Source organism: Octopus bimaculoides, chromosome 20, assembly GCF_001194135.2.
Source record: "Octopus bimaculoides isolate UCB-OBI-ISO-001 chromosome 20, ASM119413v2, whole genome shotgun sequence".
NCBI classification, from domain to species: Eukaryota; Metazoa; Mollusca; class Cephalopoda; order Octopoda; family Octopodidae; genus Octopus; species Octopus bimaculoides.
In genome coordinates, this window is record NC_069000.1 from 14,785,431 (window position 1) to 14,806,509 (window position 21,079).

Below are 21,079 nucleotides of genomic sequence, written 5' to 3' on the forward strand. Positions count from 1 at the left end.
CCGAAACTACCACCCAGTGAATCACACATTCGGGTTTCGAATTTGGCGAGAACTCAAACTATAGCGCGAGCGCGCGTGCACACACACACACAGCTGTTATAATTTACCATTTACACCATAGAGCCGAAAGAAATGCCACTAAGCAGTTTATCCGACGTGCTAACGATTCTTGCCAGCACGCCGTTATTCGCTTGCATATTAATTAAACAAATTGTTATTTTCACATCTGCAGTTTTTCCTCATTGTCAACGCTTAAAAACAAAACAAAACAAAAAAGAAGTTTACTCGAAAGCAAGTTTGCCTGGGGTACCAACATCGCACCCTTAGAGTTGGCGCTGGTTGGCGTAGCCGGAATAGGAAGAAGAGATTGCGAATGGGAGACGTCGACAGCCTTCATTGTCTCTTTCTCTCCAAATATATTCACATTTCATTTGACAGGCATGCTAAGCTGTCAATTTATACGATATAAATACACACATACACACACACACATACATACATACATACATACATACACACACACATATATGTATAAAAATATATATATATACATATACACACATATACATCCACAAAGAACGTAAACATACATACATACATACATACATACATATATATATATATATATATATATATATATATATATATATATATATATATATATATATATACATATATATACATATATATATATATACACATACACACACACACACACACACACACACACACATATATATATATATATATACTTATATTATATATACACATACACGTCCTACAGCCAGTACGTGCATATGTACAAAAACATACAAATATTATATACACACGTGTATGTATACATGCATGCATGTATGCATACATGTGTGTGTAGGTTCGTACATACGTATATGTATGTATGTGTGTGTGTATGTGTGTGTGTGTGTGTGTGTTTACTAAACATACCCTCTGTTCGGGTGTACGGTGAGGTTAAGATGCGGCAGGGTGTGATGAAAAGTGAGATCATCCATAGTACACATGTGTTGTGGGATAAAAATAACTTGCATCGCGAGAGAGAGAGAGATCCCATATTAATACTTTGCGCGCGCACGCACGCACACATACACACATACACACATGCGTGCCTCTATGCATTTTGTTACATTATGAACAAGTATGCGTAACGCTAAGGTTGTGTATGGATATATTATAGGTAGGATGTTATAGGTAGTATGTATAAATGCATGCATGTGTGTGTGTGTGCGTGCGTGTGTGTGTATATATATATACACATATTCCCATATGCACACTATACATGAGTGTACTTTGGGATGTATGTATACGTATATGTGTACACACACACACATATATATATATATATACGCGTATGTATACATTTGTGTGTGTGTGTGTGTGTGTATGTGTGTGTGTATCTATATATATATATATATATATATATATATATATATATACACACACACATATTCCCACATGCACACTACACATGAGTGTGCTTTGGGACGTATGTATATGTATATGTGTACACACACACACACACACACACACACACACATATATATATATATATATATATATATACACGTATGTATACATTTGTGTGTGTGTGTGTATGTATGTGTGTGTGTGTGAGTGTGTGTGTGTGTGTGTGTCTGAGTAAGCATTATATGTAAGCTGCTAGTAGTAAAAGTAACGGCAACAGTTTTCGGTTTGCCAAGACAACCAGCGCCAACATTTTTCAGGGTGCGTTAAGTGGTAGAAAATACGGTCTTGTTGCCTTATTAAACAACCACACACCGCTTTACAGAAGACAACTCTATGAGGACTACACACACACATTGTATATATATATATATATATGTGTGTGTGTGTACTCGTACATCTTTGCCTAATTTAGTCCCTCTTCTTCTCGGTTTTCGGTGCATGCTCACTCTTACCGGTCTTGTCTCTTCGCTGCTGTTTTTTACCGGTGATGCTGATGGTGGTATGTCAGTGTTATCAATTCAAAGTTATTGGGTCATGCCATAACAACAGCTTATGTTGAAAAGACAACAAACTACACAACACAGCAACAAATAAGCGCGAGTACTTCTTGCAATATACGAACACAGTATGCTAGAAACACAAAGATATAAATAAATACACAAGTCCCATCATGTACCAACACATATTTGAAACACACGCATACGCAACCCAAACAAATATACACAACTCCTTGCACATATATACAAACAATTAGTAACGCACACAGTTGCCAAGTTCTTGCATAAACGAACACACTATAAGAGAAGCACACAGACACACACACGCTCAAACCTTTGGCACTCGGTCGAGGCCTTTTAGATTTATGTATTTGTATCGTCTGCTTTATAACTCTTTCACTTTCAGTCTTTAGCGCTCTAATAACACTAGATGGGAATTTAATACACAGTATGAGACATGAACTTTCCTCACGGTGAGCAGAAGAAGGAAATGGCAAAAGAAAAAAACACCAAGAAAAGATCATCAAGAAGAATATGAAGAGATCTATCAGTTGGACGATATCTTAACCTGTGTTTATCGCAGTCGAACACAGAATACAGGAAACAGATGAGCCAACAAATGTGGCCTCTACAACCTTCGTTTTGTCTGCTAGAAATAGTACTTAAATCTCCCTAAAGTTACACCCTACCGTTTTTTTTAAAGAGGACATATTAAATACTGCTCTCTCTCTCTCTCCCCTCACATACACACACGCGCACGCACACACATACACACACACACACACACACAAGAATCCTTAACTCTTTGCCTGCCCTGTGTATTTCCCTTGCGTTTATGCATCATATATGATATATATTCCTATGTGTTTCGACAACCAGAGGAACTGGGACTTATGAAAGGAAAACTTTATATTAACTCAGAACGTATAAAGACAAGCGCTAGCTAAAAATCTGAAAGGAAGCATGGATTTTAAGAACAAAATACATGCAAAGGATTAAAAATACAGGTACAGGGTTAAAAGAGGGCCAGTCACAAATGAAAATGCCTTTCGTAATGTCTGCACAATCAAAACTGACCTCCAGCAGAACTACGTCGGTCAGCACCTTCCAACAGGTGTAATTAATCAAACGCTTTACATACACGTAAACAACACTACAAGCATACACACACAAACACGTATGAAAACAGAGTCAATGAGGAAAGCTCCTAGCGGTCAGTCGACAAATATCTCTAAAAAAAATCACACCTTACTGGCATGAAAAGTGGGACCTACTCAAAATATAACCTTGGATTCAATACGTCTGAATAAAAGATGAGATGGTAGCAGCCGCAACATCTTTGATCATAGACCTGTTGGACTGGAGCCGATCTTGGACCATGTTTACGCACTGTCCACGGTGGTACAGTTTCATTTAACAAATGCACAACTTTCAAGACACGCCTCTAGCACTGATTTTGTCCAATCAGTAACGGTCATTTCCCTCTACGTAATTTGATGTCTAAGTTGACAGTTTTCGGGCTTTTTGACTCGAACAAGTATTGAATTTTATTGAACTTCAGTTATGCGTACGCAGTAGAGGCCATTTCTTTTTTCAAATCAAATAAACCACTTCCTTTTGGCACACAACGTGTAGAGAATTTCTCTGAACTTTTAACGCAATTAAATGTAGAGAATGTCTCTAAACTTAGTTGAAAGGGCTGCACCCTGACGCATCTATTTTTATTTTTTATTTTTTTTACAATCTCACCTGTCAATGTATTAATACTAGTGCTACTGTTAATGCTGCTGTTGCTGTAGCGAAAGCAGATCCTCACATTCCAGATACTATGTTTTGTTGGCACTCTGTCGCTTACGACATCGAGGGTTCCAGATGCAAATCGGCACCTGTGCCGGTGGCACGTAAAAGCACCCATTACACTCTGGGAGTGGTTGGCATTAGGAAGGGCATCCAGCCATAGAAAACCATGCTAGATCAGACTGGAGTCTGGTGCAGCCTTCCAGCATGCCTGCCCAGTCAGACCATCCAACCCAAGCCTACAGACTTTAACGAACTTTTTCCATTTTCATTTTCTTTGCCTTTCATTCCCTCTATTCATTCTGAAGATGTTTATTAAATGTAACGAGGCAAATGTAAATTCACTCCGATTTAATAAACAGAAACAGCTGTAAATGGTTCCAAATTCTATTAAATAATGACTTTTAAACACCAACGATCCATTTCTCATTGTTAATTATTGCTCCATTTTTTATCTTCTCTCTCTATATATGTTTCAGGCGGTGCCCCAGCATGGCCTCAGTCTAAAGACTGAAACAAGTACAAGAATATTTGTATGCATGTATGTGCATACATATGTACTATACGTAGATGTATGCACGTATTCAATTAATTATCTTGTTCAACTTAGAAAAGAAAAGGAAAATTCTAATATGCCTCATATAATATCTTTACCCCTCCCCTCGTTTTAATATATATTATTATTTTGTTTATCATAACATACTTTGAAATACCTTTATGAACATTTTTACTGTATGAATAATATGTGATCATCATTGTTTTTATCAGTATTACGAGTAGTAATAGTAGTATTAATATGTTCATTATTCTATGATTCAGTACTCATAGAATGCTAATGATTTTACCACAGAGCCAACTGAGTCACCTGAAAACGGGAGAGTTTTGTTCATCTCAGGTAAAAGAAAAAAAATTAACGAAAAAAATGTAAAAATCTCATCTCTACAAATCAGCAGGTTCTTTTGTTTTAGACAAAATGAACTGAAGTCTCTCTCTCTCTATCTGGTTTCTCTCTTTTTTTTTTCATTTCAATCTTAAACTTACCTTTCTACATATTTTGCCAAAGAATTTCTGTGAAGGCCATACAACTGTGTATTTCTTTGTTGTTAAACACTAAAGTATTAGAAATATACATATATACATAATCTACTCAGACATCTCTCCCTCTCTCTCTCTCTATATATATATATGTATATATACACACACACATGTAAATGTACATACATAGACACACATGCATACCTGTATGTATGTGTACATATATATATATATATATATATATATATTACTTACATTATGTGTATGTATAAACAAAAAAAAAATGCAATACAAAGAGAGAATTAATTTTTTATTTTATATCTCTTAGTTATTTCAGTCATTTGACCTTGGCCATGCTGGGGCACTGCCTTGAAGAATTTTTAGTCGAATGAATCAACCCCAGTAGTTTTTACTTTTTTAGCCTGGTGCTTATTCTATCAGTCTCTTTTGCTGAACTACTAAGTTACAGGAAACATAAACACACCAACACCAACACCAACACATATATTTATGTGGCACATAAAAGCACCCAGCAAACTCTATTAAGTGGTTGGCGCTAGGAAGAGCATCCAGCTGTACAAACCCTGCCACAATACACAACTGGAGTCTGGACAGCTCCATGTCAAACTGTCCAACCTATGCCAGCATGGAAAACAGATGTTAAACAATTATGATGATGATGATGATGATGATGATCACATGATCAGCCAGACTGCTATTAAACATTGCTGGTCACAATGCCCTTTGCATTGTTTTAGCGTTTGAATGATGCCACCCTGCTTGGTAGGTGAGGAGGCTAACGATTCTACGATTGGTGGGGGAGGCTAGTCCATCGCAGAGTTACCCACATACAACAGAGTGAACTGGAGCAATGTGAAAGGAAGTGTTTTGCTTAAGAGCATTATGGGAATTGAAACCATTCTGGGAATTGAAACCATGATTTCATGATTGTGAATGCAACACACATAACCACTAGGCCAAATACCTTCACACACACATGTAATATATATATATACCAATTTTTTCTATTTTTTAAAACCCGGTTTTATTCTATCAGTGTCTTTTGCTGAGCCGCTAAGTTATGAGGACATAAGCACATCAACACCAGTTGTCAAACACACACACTCATGCACATATACATATATATATATATACTAAGGCTTCTTTTAGTTTCCATCCACCAAATCCATTCACAAAGCTTTATGGCACAAGGCTATAGTAGAAGACAGTTCCCCAAGCTGCCATGCAGTGGGACTGAACCCAAGACCATGTGGTTGGGAAGCAAACTTCTTACCACACAGCCATGCCTATACTTCTATACATACCTGCATTTTATACACACACACAGAGAAATGAATAACATTACAAAAAGTAAGGTTTTTATTTTTTTGCATTTTTTTAATAAAGACAATATCAATTTATTATTGTTATTATCATCAATCATTTTTGATTTTTGGACTTTCATTTCATACGTCATAGAATATTTTGGCAACTTGGTAACGGATAAAGAATGCAATAAGACTGCAGAAAATCTGAAAAATAAGAAAGCAGTGACCAGATAAGAATATAAAAATTGAACCAATATTATCAACAACAACAATAAGAAGAATGGAATTTCTATGAAGGACTCATTTGTTCTACAATACACTGTCATAGCAATAAGGGCTATTGACACTTTGCCATCTTAGAAAAAAAGGGAATGTCATATATTAGTTAATGAAGTCATAGACATGTAAATAAAACACCAAAATAACAAAAAAAAAGAAAACAAACAGATGGAATGGTCATAGGTGGAATGACTTCAACTCAAAGTCTACTCAATCAGGACTGACTTGATGCTAAACAATAACAATAACAACAAAATGCTAATTTAATAATGAACTTTGGCCCATATAAATAAGCTGGCTTTAGCAGTAATTCAGGTAAAGGGTACAGGTGTTTGTGGAATACTCAGTCAGTTCCATGCTAATTCAATGAGCTGGTAGTTCAGTTGATCAAACCAGTGAAAACACAAGGTCAGAAATTCCTAATCAAGATCCTTCTATTTTTCCCAGGTTCATCATCCCATATATGGATAATCCATAAAGACTTTCTCTTTAAGCCCTTTTGCATCTTCCATTCCATAAATACTTTGGCTTTTACCAGATTAGTACCAGTAATGTGATGGTTTCCACTCAGTTAACTAAAAAATACACCAACACCAAAAAAAAACATACAAACAGACAAACAAACAAACAAAAACTATTATTGTTATTGTTGAAGCTGAAGTCTCATCATTATCGACTCTACTGTTCACCTTTCTGAGATTGATAAGATAAGTATCTTGGTTGGAAGCAGGTGAGATTTGGCAACAGGAAGGGCATCCAGTTGTAGAAAATCTGCCTTAATAAACTCTGTCTGATCCATGCCAATGGGTTTACTGTAAACATTTGTATCGTAATCTTAGTTCTACCTACCCTCTAGAGAGCACCTTGTAACATATTTTTTATCTTTTACTTGTTTCAGTCATTACACTGCGGCCATGCTGGGGCATTGCCTCGAAGAGTTTTTAGTTGAGTGAATCAACCCCAGTACTTGTTTGTTTTTTTTAAAGCCTGGTACTTATTCTATCAGTCTCTTTTGTCGAACTGCTAAGTTATGAGGACATAAACACACCAACACCGGTTGTCAAGTGGTGCAGTGGAGGAACAAACACACATACATAGATATAAACATGATGGGTGTCTTTCAGTTTCCGTCTACCAAATCCGTTCTCAGAGCTTGCTCAGCCCAAGGCTATAATAGACGACACTTGTCCAGGTTCCACGCAGTGAGACTGAGCCCAGAACCATGTGGTTGAAAAGCAAGCCTCTTACCACACAGCCACACCCATGAGCATATGAAATAAATAAATAAGTAGTTGAATATTTGTATACAAAGATGTAGTTATTGTTAACTGAAAATCCAAAGGAACTAGAGTAGCTGGGGGTGGGGCGTAGGGGCAGTACTTTTCATTATGTTGTAGGCAATATGTGTTTTTTATGGGGTCCGAGGGCGGCAAATGGAAGGGCCATCCCAGGCAGCACAGACTCTAGCTACACTACTGCCCAGAGGAGGAAATTACAATGCTTCTCATATTAGCAAGCACATGCACAAGAGCCTCTTCTGCCTAGAGTCACACTCAACTATCTTAAAGAAAGAAAGCAAACACTGGATACTGTAGTCCTAGATACACTGTGTTTGAAAACAAAAGTTGTTTGGTCAAAGATGGAATACCTTTGAGCATTGGTTGTTAGATCAGTCCTGGTCTGAAGCAATAACATTAATAAACACGTGGGAGATTAAAATTTTAAGGGAGGTAACTCTGTTGTGCACTCGTGAGAGTGTGTGTGTGTTCTACGGGTTTACATGAATTTTCTAAAAGAATTTTTTAAACTCTTTAGACCGCGGCCATGCTGGGGCACCACTTTGAAGAAGTTTTGGTCGAATGAATTGATTGATCCCAGTATTGTATTTTTTTAAAGCCTAGTACTTATTCTATCGGTTCCTTTTGCCAAACCACAGTGTTACGAGGATGTAAACACAGCAACACCAGCTGTCATACGGTGGTGGGGGACAAACATAGACACAAATACACACACACATGCACATACAGATATATATGATGGGCGTCTTTCAGTTTCCATCTACCAAATCCACTCACAAAGCTTTGGTTGGCCCAAGGCTATAGTAGAAGACACTTGCCCAAGGTGCCACACAGTGGCACTGAACCCAGAACTATGTGGTTGGGAAGTAAGCTTCTTACCACACATACCTGTGCCTATATAAATATTCTTTCCAAAGCCTTTCCTCTATATATATATATATGTATCGTTGCCAGTGCCCCTGGACTGGCTCTTGTGCGGGTGGCACATAAAAGACACCATTTCGAGCGTGGCCGTTTTCGTGCAGGTGACACGTAAAAGCACCCACTACACTCTCTGAGTGGTTGGCGTTAGGAAGGGCATCCAGCTGTAGAAACTCTGCCAAATTAGATTGGAGCCTGGTGTTGCCATCCGGTTTCACCAGTCCTCAGTCAAATCGTCCAACCCATGCTAGCATGGAAAGCGGACGTTAAACGATGATGATGATGATGTATGTATATGCATTTGCGTGTGTGTGTGTGTGTGTGAACGCATGCAAACTGGAGTACTGAACTCACCTGAATGGAGAGGAGAATCAAAACAAGACTTCTTTCATGAAGTGGACCAGTATAAACTAATACTAAGTTTAGCAATGTTAGGTTGTTACATTCTATAACAGTTCCTTTGCTATTTTTGGATTTCATTTCATTTAGTTGGATCAGACGGAAGAGCGACAACACTTTTAACATTATCCAACCAAGCGGTTTGATTTGATTACGTTCACAGTTCATAAGACTTATTCCTACTTTATTGGTTTTAGGATCAAATCTGGAAAAATAGAGAAGAGAAATTAAAAGAAATTACTAATATTAATAATGATGATTTCTTTATTAACCACTAAGAGTTTATATAAAAAAAGCATGATGGACAACACAGGACAAATACAATGTTGGGTTACATGAAAGCTGTGTAAACAATGAAAGACAAAAACATTAATCATCATCATCGTCATTACTGTTTAATGTCTGCTTTCCAATCTGATCTGGCAAAGTTTCTACAGCTGGATGCCCTTCCTAACGCCAACCACTCCGAGAGTGTAGTGGATGTTTTTACGTGTTGCTGGCATGAGGACCAGTCAGGCGGTTTTGGCAACGGCCACACTCAAAAGGTATTTTTACATGCTACCTGCACGGGAGCCAGTCCGGCAACACTGGCAACGACCATGCTCGAATGTTGTTTTCCATGTGCCACCAGCACATGTGCCGGTAAGGTGACGCTGGCAATGACCACACTCGAATGGTGCTTTTTATGTGCCACCAGCATGGGAACCAATCCATGGCCTTGGCAAGAAGAAGAAGAAGAAGAAGAAGAAGAAGAAAATAATAATAAGTGAATAATCCAAGTCGATGAAGTTCACTTACTTTGGTATTCTGTGTCGTGGACATGGTAAGAAATGGAAAAGCTGTGGGACTGAATAGAGAAAGTTGAACACTTGTGGAATGAAGAAAAGAAGAAGTGTTTTGCTGAAGTGTCCCAGGATAGCAACCACAGCAAACGTCATGCCAGCAAAATAACAAAAAGTGTCACCAACAAACACTTCAGCAGGGTACCTAGAAAAAAGTGCAAAGTTTAAAAATTCTTGGATATGTATCATCATCATCATCATCATCATCGTCATCAACATTTAACATCCATTTTCCATGCTGGCATGGGTTGGACAGCTTGATAGGAACTGCACCAGGTTTCATAGTCTGTTGCAGCTTGATTTCTACAGCTGGATGCCCTCCCCAACAGCTACCACTCCAGAGAGTGTACCGGAGTTTTTTTACATGGGACCAGTACTTTTTAAGTGGCATGACTACCGTTTCAGTCATTAGACTGCAGCCATGCTGGAGCATCACCTTGAAGAATTGTAGTCAAACTTATCGACCCCAGTGCTTATTATTTTTTTGTAAATAGTCTCTTTTGCTGAACCGCTGAGTTATGGGGACATAAACACACTAACACAGGTTGTCAAGCGGTGGTGGAGGACAAACACAGACAAAAAGGTATATATATATATACATGACAAGCTTCTTTCAGTTTCCGTCTACCAAATCCTTTCACAAGGCTTTGGTTAGCCTGAGGCTACAGTAGAAGACACTTGCTCAAGGTGCCATGAAGTGGGACCGAACCCAGAACCATGTGGTTGGGAAGCAAGCTTCTTACCACACAGCCACATTGTGCCTAAATAAAGGCTTAAGTAAATTGTAAGTTGTATTTATTATAACAAGGACAGTCAACTATAACATTTGCCACAGAACATAAATATTTATTGTAGAAAAAAAGCAAAACAAAACCAAGCAAAAAGATTTTAAAAAAACATTTCCTCACCAATTGTGCCAGAGTAAGACACAACACAAGGCAGTGAATGGCATTAAAAAATAGATGGAAAATTCATGTGTGGCAGGTTGGTTACCTAAAGAAAGAAAGTGAAAGACAATGAGACTGAGATGAAAATTTTATTGAAGAATTATGGTAACTAACCTCTTAGCTAGCAAAAGACAGAAAAAGAGAGAAAGAAAGAGAGGCAGACAGACAGAGAAAGAGTTGGGTTGATACCAATGAGAAAATGATATCACAAAGGGTAAAAACCCACAGTGATTAGTTTTATAATTAAGTGTGGATAGAAACACAAGAGACATCTATGGTTGGGTGATGTCATAATCCAGTATTTGAACTGTTTTGTTGAATGTTTAAGTGAATGAAATAAGGTTATTTTTAAATATGAAAATCATGAAAAACATGATTGTTTTTTTCCAGCTAAGTGATTTTGCTCAAGTCAGTTAACTTATAGTGTTTTTTATTGCATCTGAACAAACTTAATGCTAAGTTGTCAGCTTTGGGGAAAGTTACTGACAAGTTGTGACTTGATTGAGAGTTTTGAGAGTAAACATGAATTATTCCATCATGAATTAGAAAATAAAGTTTCAAGTACTTCCCAAGTGTGAAGGAATATTTTGAAGAAACAAACTGTTAAAAACTTAAAGCAGTTTATAAAAGTTATAAAACAGCTGTTTTCTTCCAGATTTGGACTAATCAACATTTGGACTAATGTTGTTGGTGGTGGTGTTGGTTTTGGTGTCATTGGAGGTGGTGATTATGTTGGTGCCGTTACTACTGGTGTCGGTAATGGTGCTGTTGTTATTATGGTCATCATCATTGATGGAGGCACACTAGCGTATACTGCTCTATAACTTAGAGTGTGCTTCTGTTTCGGATTTATGCTTTACCCACAATATATATATATATATATATATATATATATATATATATTAGCAACAAAGGCAGTATTCATACTGAGAGATCCCCACTTAAACATGGATGTTCTTTTAGAACAAACTATAGTGAGAGCATTTTGCACAAGAGTGGATTTTGCACCAAAAGCCAATATGAGATTTTCTCTCATAGTATCTACCACAGTACTGTGAAGAATAGTTTGCTCTAAAAAAATGTCTGCATGTAAGTGGGGATAAATATTTTATATATATATATATATATATATATGGGAGAATATACAAAAAATAACAACAGACGAGGACAGGTGGTGTAAATATATATATATGTGTACAGAGAGAGAGAGGGGCACACACACACACAGAGTCAGTGAGCTTTCCAGAATCACTTGCAAGTCATTTATTAATCTGAGGCTGAGACAGAATATACTTGCTCAAGGTGTTGAGAGCAAGTGAGAGTGAATCTAGAAGCATGTGATTGTGAAGCAGACTTCTTAACCACGCACACACACACACACACAAACCTAAGTTCAAATGCACTGCAATCTAATCTCGTGCATTAGAGATAGCGAAATTGCAGTCAATAAAAAAGAGTCAATAATATACAAAAAAATGAAATGATAATTTGATAAATATCACAAGGAAAAAAAAAAAATACAGAAACAAAAAAACCTTCACTTACCATGTACTATCTCAATAATGTTGAAAATTAGTACAGATGCAGCAATTATGACAGACTGACCAACTTCTAAACCATTTACTCCAGCCAAAATATTGATGGCATTTGTGCAAAACACAGCAAGCATTCCCATATAAACATAATAAAATATATCTGTAAAATAAAAGTGAATGATATCAAATGATATGGTATTGGAAGTGTGATAAGATAGGATATGGTCAACATTACAATTCTTTGACATAAACGTAAATCATTTGAAACGTGATGGAAAGATAGAAACATCATAAAACAGTATAGCATTGTATTAGTGGCACATCATCATCATCATCATTGTTATTTAATGTATGTTGTCCAAGCTGGTATGGGTTGGATGGTTTGACCAGGGCTGACAAGTTGGAAGGCTGCACCAGGCTCCAATCTGATTTCACATGGTTTCTATGGCTGGATGCCCTTCCTAACGCCAACCACTCAGAGAGTGTAGTGGGTGCTTTTATGTGCCATTTGTGTAACCTCAGTGTCTTCCACGACTGATTTTACTTGGCTGGAGCACTGCCTTTAGTCGAAAAAAATCGACCCCGCCCCCAGGACTTATTCTTTGTAAGCCTAGTACTTATTCTATCGGTCTTTTTTGCTGAACCACTAAGTTACAGAGATGTAAACACACCAACATCAGTTGTCAAGTGATGGTGGAGGAAAAAAACACAGACACAAACATATATATATGCAAATATATATACATATATGACAGGCTTCTTTCAGTTTCTGTCTACCAAATCCACTCACAAGGCTATAGTAGAAGACACTTGCCCAAAGTGCCATGCAGTGGTACTGAAACCAGAACCATGTGGTTGGTAAGCATGCAACTTACCACACAGCCACTCCTGTGCCTATGTATATATATATATATATATATAGATATATTACAGAGATGTACTTGCACAGCAAGTGACCTGATCTGAGATTGTGTGCTGGAACGAAAACATTTGCAGCGTGGAAGGTGTTTATAAGCCATTTAAGAAACACAAAAACCGTTAGATTCACTTCAATATTAAAATTTAATTTGCGAAAATATTTTCGGTGCTTTGAGACCACTACCTGTTCACTGACAAAATTCCGATGCAGCACGGAATTTTGTCAGTGAACAGGTAGCGGTCTCAAAGCAACGAAAATATTTTCGCAAATTAAATTTAAATGTTGAAGTGAATCTAACGGTTTTTGTGTGTTTCTTAAATGGCTTATAAACACCTTCCACGCTGCAAATGTATATGTATATATATATATATATATATATATATGTATAGATATTTAAACACACACATATATGATTTTTGACATGTAAAAGCACCTACTACACTCTCTGAGTGGTTGGCGTTAGGAAGGGCATCCAGCTGTAGAAACTCTGCCAAATTTAGATTGGAGCCTGGTGTTGCCATCCGGTTTTACCAGTCCTCAGTCAAATCGTCCAACCCATGCTAGCATGGAAAGCGGACGTTAAACGATGATGATGATGATGATGATGATATATATATATATATATATATATACATATGTACACACAGTCACATACATGTGTATACATACATAGACTGTGAGTGTGATGTAATCTGATTTTAATGTCACTTGAAATTTATTATGGATAGGCAACTATAAATATAATTATAATAAATAAACCTGATAATATTCAAGCACACGCACACACAAACTCTTGTTTAATGTCAGTAGTTTCACAAGTATGACAAAACATAGTCAGAGTCACGATATCAGCTTTAGCCTCTTGTACCAGTCACTGAAAAGTTTAAGGTCATTACTAACTGGCTACTGCTTCCTCTCATTTCTCATTTGGCCTACTTCCACATAGCTGAAATGTATGCTTATTGCAGAGTTCAGCCTTCATTGTACTCTAACTCCTCATTTTAGCCATACCTTGTTAACAAATGCTAGCGGCAGAAAAATTTCTTAGGGATGCCTTCTGCAAAAAGAATATATAGTTAAGTGGTAGGTAGCATTGCATCCTTTAAAACCTCCATGCTTCCTGAAATTCACCAACACTACACCTGATATCCACCCTGCTCCATATGTATGCAAACATGTATATTATGACTCGTACACTGTTCACTTTCCTGACTTTTGTACATAATTCTATGTACTATAGAATGCTGTAGAAACTCTGCCAAATCAGATTGGAGCCTGGTGTTGCCATCCAGTTTCACCAGTCCTCAGTCAAATCGTCCAACCCATGCTAGCATGGAAAGCGGACGTTAAATGATGATGATGATGATATAAATGCACCTTTGACGAGTTCTAATGCACTTGAGCACCATACACAATAGTTTCATTATTATTATCTTATTATTATTATTCATACTTAAAGATGCAAAAAAAAAAAAAAAAAAGGCAGTCTCATTGGTGGTTCTGATGACAATCATGATTATGACAAGAGATGACAATGGTTAAAAGAAAATAAAAAATATCTGAAAAGTAGATTTTTCTGAAAGACTTATGAGAAGCTGAACTTACGTAGGTCCAAGTCGAAACCAACAATTTCTCTAAATGGTTTTGGTACAATGATTAGAGTTGCTCCAAAATTAGCAAAATACACCATCAGCAAGGGAAGAGAAGCAATTGTAGGAAGCAAGAGCTTTTGGCGCCACCGAAGATTTAAAACATCATCAGCAAATCCAAGAAAGATCATGCAGCATATGGACAGTAATGCAGCTAGATATTCAATAAACTGCAAAATTAAATAGAGACACAGGTTGATCATTTTGTTGTTTTTTTTTTTACAAGGTAGTCCCAAACAAGGCAAGATGCCACTTAGTGTAAGTGGTTGATATTAGGAAGGGTATCCAGCCATAGAAACCATGCCAGAACAGACAAAGGAGCCTGATGCAGCCTCCAATCTTATCAGCTCCTGTCAAACTGTCCAACCCATGCTAGCATGGAAAATGGATGATGATAATGTCTTTGTGTGTGTGTGTGTGTGTGTGTATGCATCTCTTATTTTATTGTACTTTAATTAGCTTGACTGGTACCAACTTGCCTTTAGCCTACTTTTGTTTACCTGGATACTATCTCCCCTGCTTGATATTGGATTTTAGGTATCCAGGCCAGTCTGACCACTAATTGTCCAAATCTGTTATATGCTTCTTTGACATATTCTTACCCATTATACATAAATAAATAAATGTATGTATGTAATGTGTGTGTATGCATGTATGTGTGTACATATGTATGTGCCTGTATGTACATACATATATATGGAAGATTGCATGTATGTATGCTTGTGTGTATGAATCTATGTATGTATGTATGTGTGTACAAATGTATATATGTATGTCAGCATATTTGAGTGTATGAATGGATGTATGTTTGTATATGAAGCTAGTGATTCACGCCATCTCTACTCAGAGTTTGTCATCTGATATGATGATCCTTCAGACAACAAAAACATTTCTGCTTGAGGGATCGTACTGAATGAGAAACACTGAATCACAGTATAACGAATTAGCAGCTTTGTACAAATAAATTTTCTCTCCAACACATATTAATTACAAACACACACACACACATATTTTATCATCATTATCATTTTAAAGTCTACTTTTTCACGCTAACGTCGGTCAGAGGAAACTTATTAACCCTTTAGCATTCAGGTTACTTTGTCAAATGCTCTGCTTATTTATTCACACGGTTTTGAATTATTAATCATGCATTATCTCATAGCTTCAAGGTTTTGATGATGTGATTGTTTATTTTTAGAATGACATTGTAGAGCAGGTGTAAGCAGCTGGATCTGGTCAGTTTGAACATAAAACAGGTAGAATATTTGGGCTGGAAATGGTCAGTTTAAATGCCAAAGAGTTAAGGCAGGTTTTCTATGGCCAATTGCTTTCTGTTAACCACCTTCACCTATATATATAGTATTATAGAGCCAGGGGCAGTATCAAATGAGTTTTTAATTCAGGTCACTTAAAACACGTTCATATTATAGAACCAGGGGCAGTATTAGATAAGTTTTAATTCAGGTCACTTAAAACAGGTTCATATTATAGAACCAGGGGCAGTATTAGATAAGTTTTAATTCAGGTCACTTAAAACAGGTTTGTATTATAGAACCAGGGGCAGTCACAAATGAGTTTATACCAAAAGGGCTAACCCTTTAGCATCCAGATTTCTTTGTCAAATGTATTGCTGAGTTATTTAGTGTTTTGAATTAATCAAGCATTATCTTGTTGCTTCATGGTTTTAATGGTGTGTTTATATATTTTTAGAATGACATTGTGGGGTAGGTGTGAGAGGTTGGATCTGGTCAGTTTTAACATAAAACAGGTAGAATATTTGGGCTGGATCATATCTGGTAAGTTCACTGTCGTCAATTTAAAAAAAAAATTTTTTTTAATAAAATAGTTTTTATCTATTAATGGTAAGATACTATGGATATATTTCCTCGGTAAGCTTTCCTCACGGTGAACTTTCTTCATGATGAATTGATGGCAGTAAACTTACCAGTAATCAGGCTGGATATGGCCGGATTAAATGCTAAAGGGTTAAAGACTGCAATATTAATTCAGAGACCTATTAAGGATTATGGGAATGTTCCACACACGTACACACATACACAAATACACACATATAAAAAAAAGGAAAATCGCTGAACCATATGAATGGACTTACTTTGCTGTGAGGAAATTCATTATTTTCTGTTTTTGTCAGATAGTTGTAGAATGGTACAGGAATGAACAAAAACATGATTATCAGAAATACAGTACCAATGATAACTCCTTGAGATTCAGGACTAAAAAATAATGGGGGGAAAAAAAAAAAAATAGAAGCAACAAATAACACAAAATATAGAAGCGAAATTTAATATTTATTTGTAAAAACAAACATTTCTTTGAAAAAGCAAAAACAAGGGTGATATAGCTTAAAGTGATATCTTTTATCTTTCATCCTTCAGTTGTTTCAGTCAATGTACTATGGCCCTGCTGGGGCACTACCTTGAAGATTTTGAAAACGCCAAAAGCACGTCTTCAAAATTTTAATTTTCCCCCTCTCCTCCCCTCTGGCAAAGAAAAAAAAAGGGGGTGACGGTAATTAAAATATTGGAAACGTGATTCGTCGTTTAGCTGCCGTTTGTAGCATGTCGAGTTTTGTTTAGATACTACGTCTACTATTTTAGTAAGAGGGGAAGGGTGTTTATTTATTTATTTATTTATTTGAAAAATTGAAATTTTATAAAATTTTGAAATGCCGATTTTTTTTTTTTTTTTGAAGATTCGGAATCTCCACAGTCGAAAAAGTGAGTTTCTATAGAAAAAACAAAAACAAAACTGAAAGGGGGTACAGTCTATGTCCTTTACCTCCGCCCCCTTCTGGACCAAGAAAACCTCCGGACCGCAGTGGCGTATTGCGAAGTCAGGCTGAACACGCATGCGAGCCATAACAGTTCAGAATTGATCCTGTTATTGAAGAACACAAAAGTACTGCGGAGACTTAATATCTAGAGCACCGGTGAATGCTAGTTCCTGTTACTTCTGCTGATTGTGCTTTATGGTAAAATTTTGGTGTGGAAGGGTGGCGACTGCTAGTATTTACAATAAAAGTGGACACCTCTACTCTTGTGCATCGAATACTGAAGTTAAACGTTTGAGTTAAAATAAAACGATTTGATTCTGAGCAATTATCTTTCGTCACAAGCAGAACCACGAGGTTATAAATAGACGATACAAATAAATTGATATTCAATTAGTCTGGTGTTTTCTTTCTCTCACTGTCTAGGTTTATTTATGCTTGTTAACCTATGGGTGTCGATATCGATAAATAATGAAGAGTCCCAGAAAATTGATCATAATCAGTATCGGCTAAAATCAAATAGTTAACATAAAGTTCGAATGGCGGAGGTAAAGAATTCGTACACCACCCGTTTTGGGCGTAACAAAAACCCTAACCCTAACCCTAATTATAACCCTAAACACCAGGTGTACGTATTCTTTACTTTCGCCGCCAGTTCGAATGTTATTGATGTTGCTGAACTTCAGGATAGCTCTGATCGAGCAGACTTTTAGTCATTGGCGCCCCTGCCGTGACCATCTCGTCGTTTTGTTTATAGAAGACTACATTATCAAATGTGTCTTTGCCTATTTTAAGATATCATAGAGTGATTTGAGGGAGATTTAGCTGCTATTTCTAGCAGGTCGAGCAACCATGTGGAGACACTGTTCGTTGGGTGTGGTGAATTGTTAAGGACAAACAGGGTCGAATACAATTATGTTCCGCTCCAACAATTCACCTGGTAACGAAGTAAAAAAAAAAAAAGTCAACATATTTGCAGAGAGCAGTAAAAATATGTCATGCCTGAATCGATTTGATAAATTATCGGCGATCTTTAAATATCATCAAATTATCTTGGGTAACTGTTACGCTGCGAAAATTCGTAACAGTTCTTCTGCTTTGTATATTTGTGTGCGCGCATGTATGCATGTTTGTATGTATATATGGTGTGAGAGTTTGCAAGAAGTTATTTATTTAACCTTTAAAACCAACATAAAAAAAAGAGCATCTGATAATAAGTAGCATTCGTTACTGTAATACAGTGAGAGATAATGTATTAAAACGTTTTAAAGGCATAAAAAGGATTTAGATATTATAATAGAATATTAGATTTAGCTGATGCAATGTACACGAAGAGCATTAGCGACAACAGTTAAAAGGAAACGTCTACAAACGAGAAGCCAGGTGGCAAATTAGACAACATAATAATAACAACAAACACATCATCACATGTTCGTTCAAAAACGTTAATTTAATAAAGGTGTGGGTTGATTCTCTTATATATTTTATATTTTTTGTGCCCCCCGAAACTTGACCGGTACTTATAGTTTCTTTCTCTTGTGATATGCCAACTATTTACGCATTTGAAAACAATAAATAACAACATTTAGATACGAATCTCATTTTAAGACATACCGGCTTGTTTATTATTATTTTAACAACAGAAATTGAACTTACATTTTTTTGGTTTGCCTCTTACTAAGATCCATGCCAAATAAATGGGCGTTTATAAACATAGATTTACATTTCAAGAGAATTTTGTGTGTGACAAATATCCCAACAATTGAAAAGAGTAAATTAACAGCGAGAGGAAACATCGACGACACACCGGCCTCCATTTTGACTGATGTGTAACGAATATAATGAAACTCTATCGGAAGCCTGCCTCTCTGAGTATAAAATCGAGATTTATGGGTAGTGGGTTAAGGTATTCTGTAATCTATTACATTATTATTAACTTGCATTTTTAAGGACTCTATATCGCAGCTGTATAAGACATCATACTATTATGTATTAGAAGTATTTAAATTTGCTCTCCCTTGGATTCAAGAGTTCAAATTTCACTTAGGGTCGATAAACTTAAATAAACGTCAACATATGGCATCGACAGCACGCGAAGTACTTAGCGGCATTTCGCCGGCCTTCACGTTCAAATTCCGCCGAAGTCGACATATATATATATATAAATCCTCATTTACACCCCACAACGGATTTGTAATTTGTATCTAAATTTATTGTTGCAATACATTGACCGAAAGTTAGTATTTATTTCTAGCATTGGAAATTGGTGTTTGGAGTAATTAAAGAAGTTAAAAATTATTGTAGAAAGAATTTAAAATATCTTTCGCTTCTTAAGACAACCTGTTTTAGTTAAACAAGTAGCATTTATCTCCCTTACATGAAAGCAACTTGTATTTCTAGCTAGAAATAACAGCCAAACCAAACTCAAATTACACACTAAAGAAAAGAAAAGCTGTACTTTTGAACATAGGTCAGGTCTGTTCAGTTAGGGTTTACATGAAGGTACGTGAAGAGGTAATAAGGACGGAGTTATGTGGTAAAACAACGACTTCGAAAGATAATTCAAAAGCTATTTGTGAGATGTTTGGAATCAGAATTGAATTGTAATAGTTTTCTATTTCAGCCGAAAAGCGAATTTTATTGCGAGTCCTATACATTCACAGTTGAAAAACTAAAGGATTTATTTTAAAATAACTCTCACTAACTTTCTCCGTAAAACAAATGTTTTTACATTAGTCCCTATGAAGAGGTTATTGCTAGGACCCTAGTCAGCTCTGATGAGACATTCAAGCCATGATTATCCGAGTTAGTGGGGTGCAGCTTCTTTCTCAGAAATATATGTCCTCCGGTCAACATTATTCAGTGTCTCTTTTTAAAGGCGATAGCGTGCATTTTAAGGGTTATTTGCTTGCTATTTCTAGCTGTTCGAACACCCATACAGTTTCCTTCATTAGCTTAGCCTCTATGTGGTTGTTCGATCAGCTAGAAATAGTAGCCAAATCCCCACCATCACTACCAAATCATACCCCACTGTCTTAAGAAAAAATAAGCATAGACACATTGAATAATGCAGTTAATATAGCTTAACAGCATTCCAAAAGCAGGATGGCTATAGCTGGAATAGCCTTTATCTTTTAGAAGGTAGAGCAGTGCCAATGCTCCTTATCAGAACCATTGGAACTTATAAAAGAGGAAAGAGAGAAAGTTAGCCTCAAACCAGATTTCTGGCCAAAAAGCTTGCGACAAGGAACCCTGTTAAAATCACCCTCAGACGAGGTGTTGATGTTAAATCAGGGAATAGATTAAATCTTCTACATATATAGGACACACAGGGATTTGAACTCAGACACTGAATAATTA

The 21,079-nt window shown here is 36.6% G+C and overlaps 1 protein-coding gene across 1 annotated transcript; it reads right to left on the minus strand.

Moving 5' to 3' along the window:
- Window positions 1-6,183: 6,183 nt before the first annotated feature.
- LOC106872152 (UDP-N-acetylglucosamine--dolichyl-phosphate N-acetylglucosaminephosphotransferase) lies at window positions 6,184-19,848 on the minus strand. Its single transcript, XM_014919030.2, has 8 exons — window positions 19,376-19,848; window positions 17,042-17,162; window positions 14,885-15,098; window positions 12,371-12,520; window positions 10,787-10,871; window positions 9,835-10,023; window positions 8,992-9,241; window positions 6,184-6,343 (listed from the first exon to the last, which is right to left on the minus strand). The coding sequence occupies exons 1-8, from the start codon at window positions 19,534-19,536 to the stop codon at window positions 6,278-6,280; spliced, it is 1,236 nt and encodes a 411-aa protein (XP_014774516.1). The 5' UTR covers window positions 19,537-19,848; the 3' UTR covers window positions 6,184-6,277.
- Window positions 19,849-21,079: the final 1,231 nt, after the last annotated feature.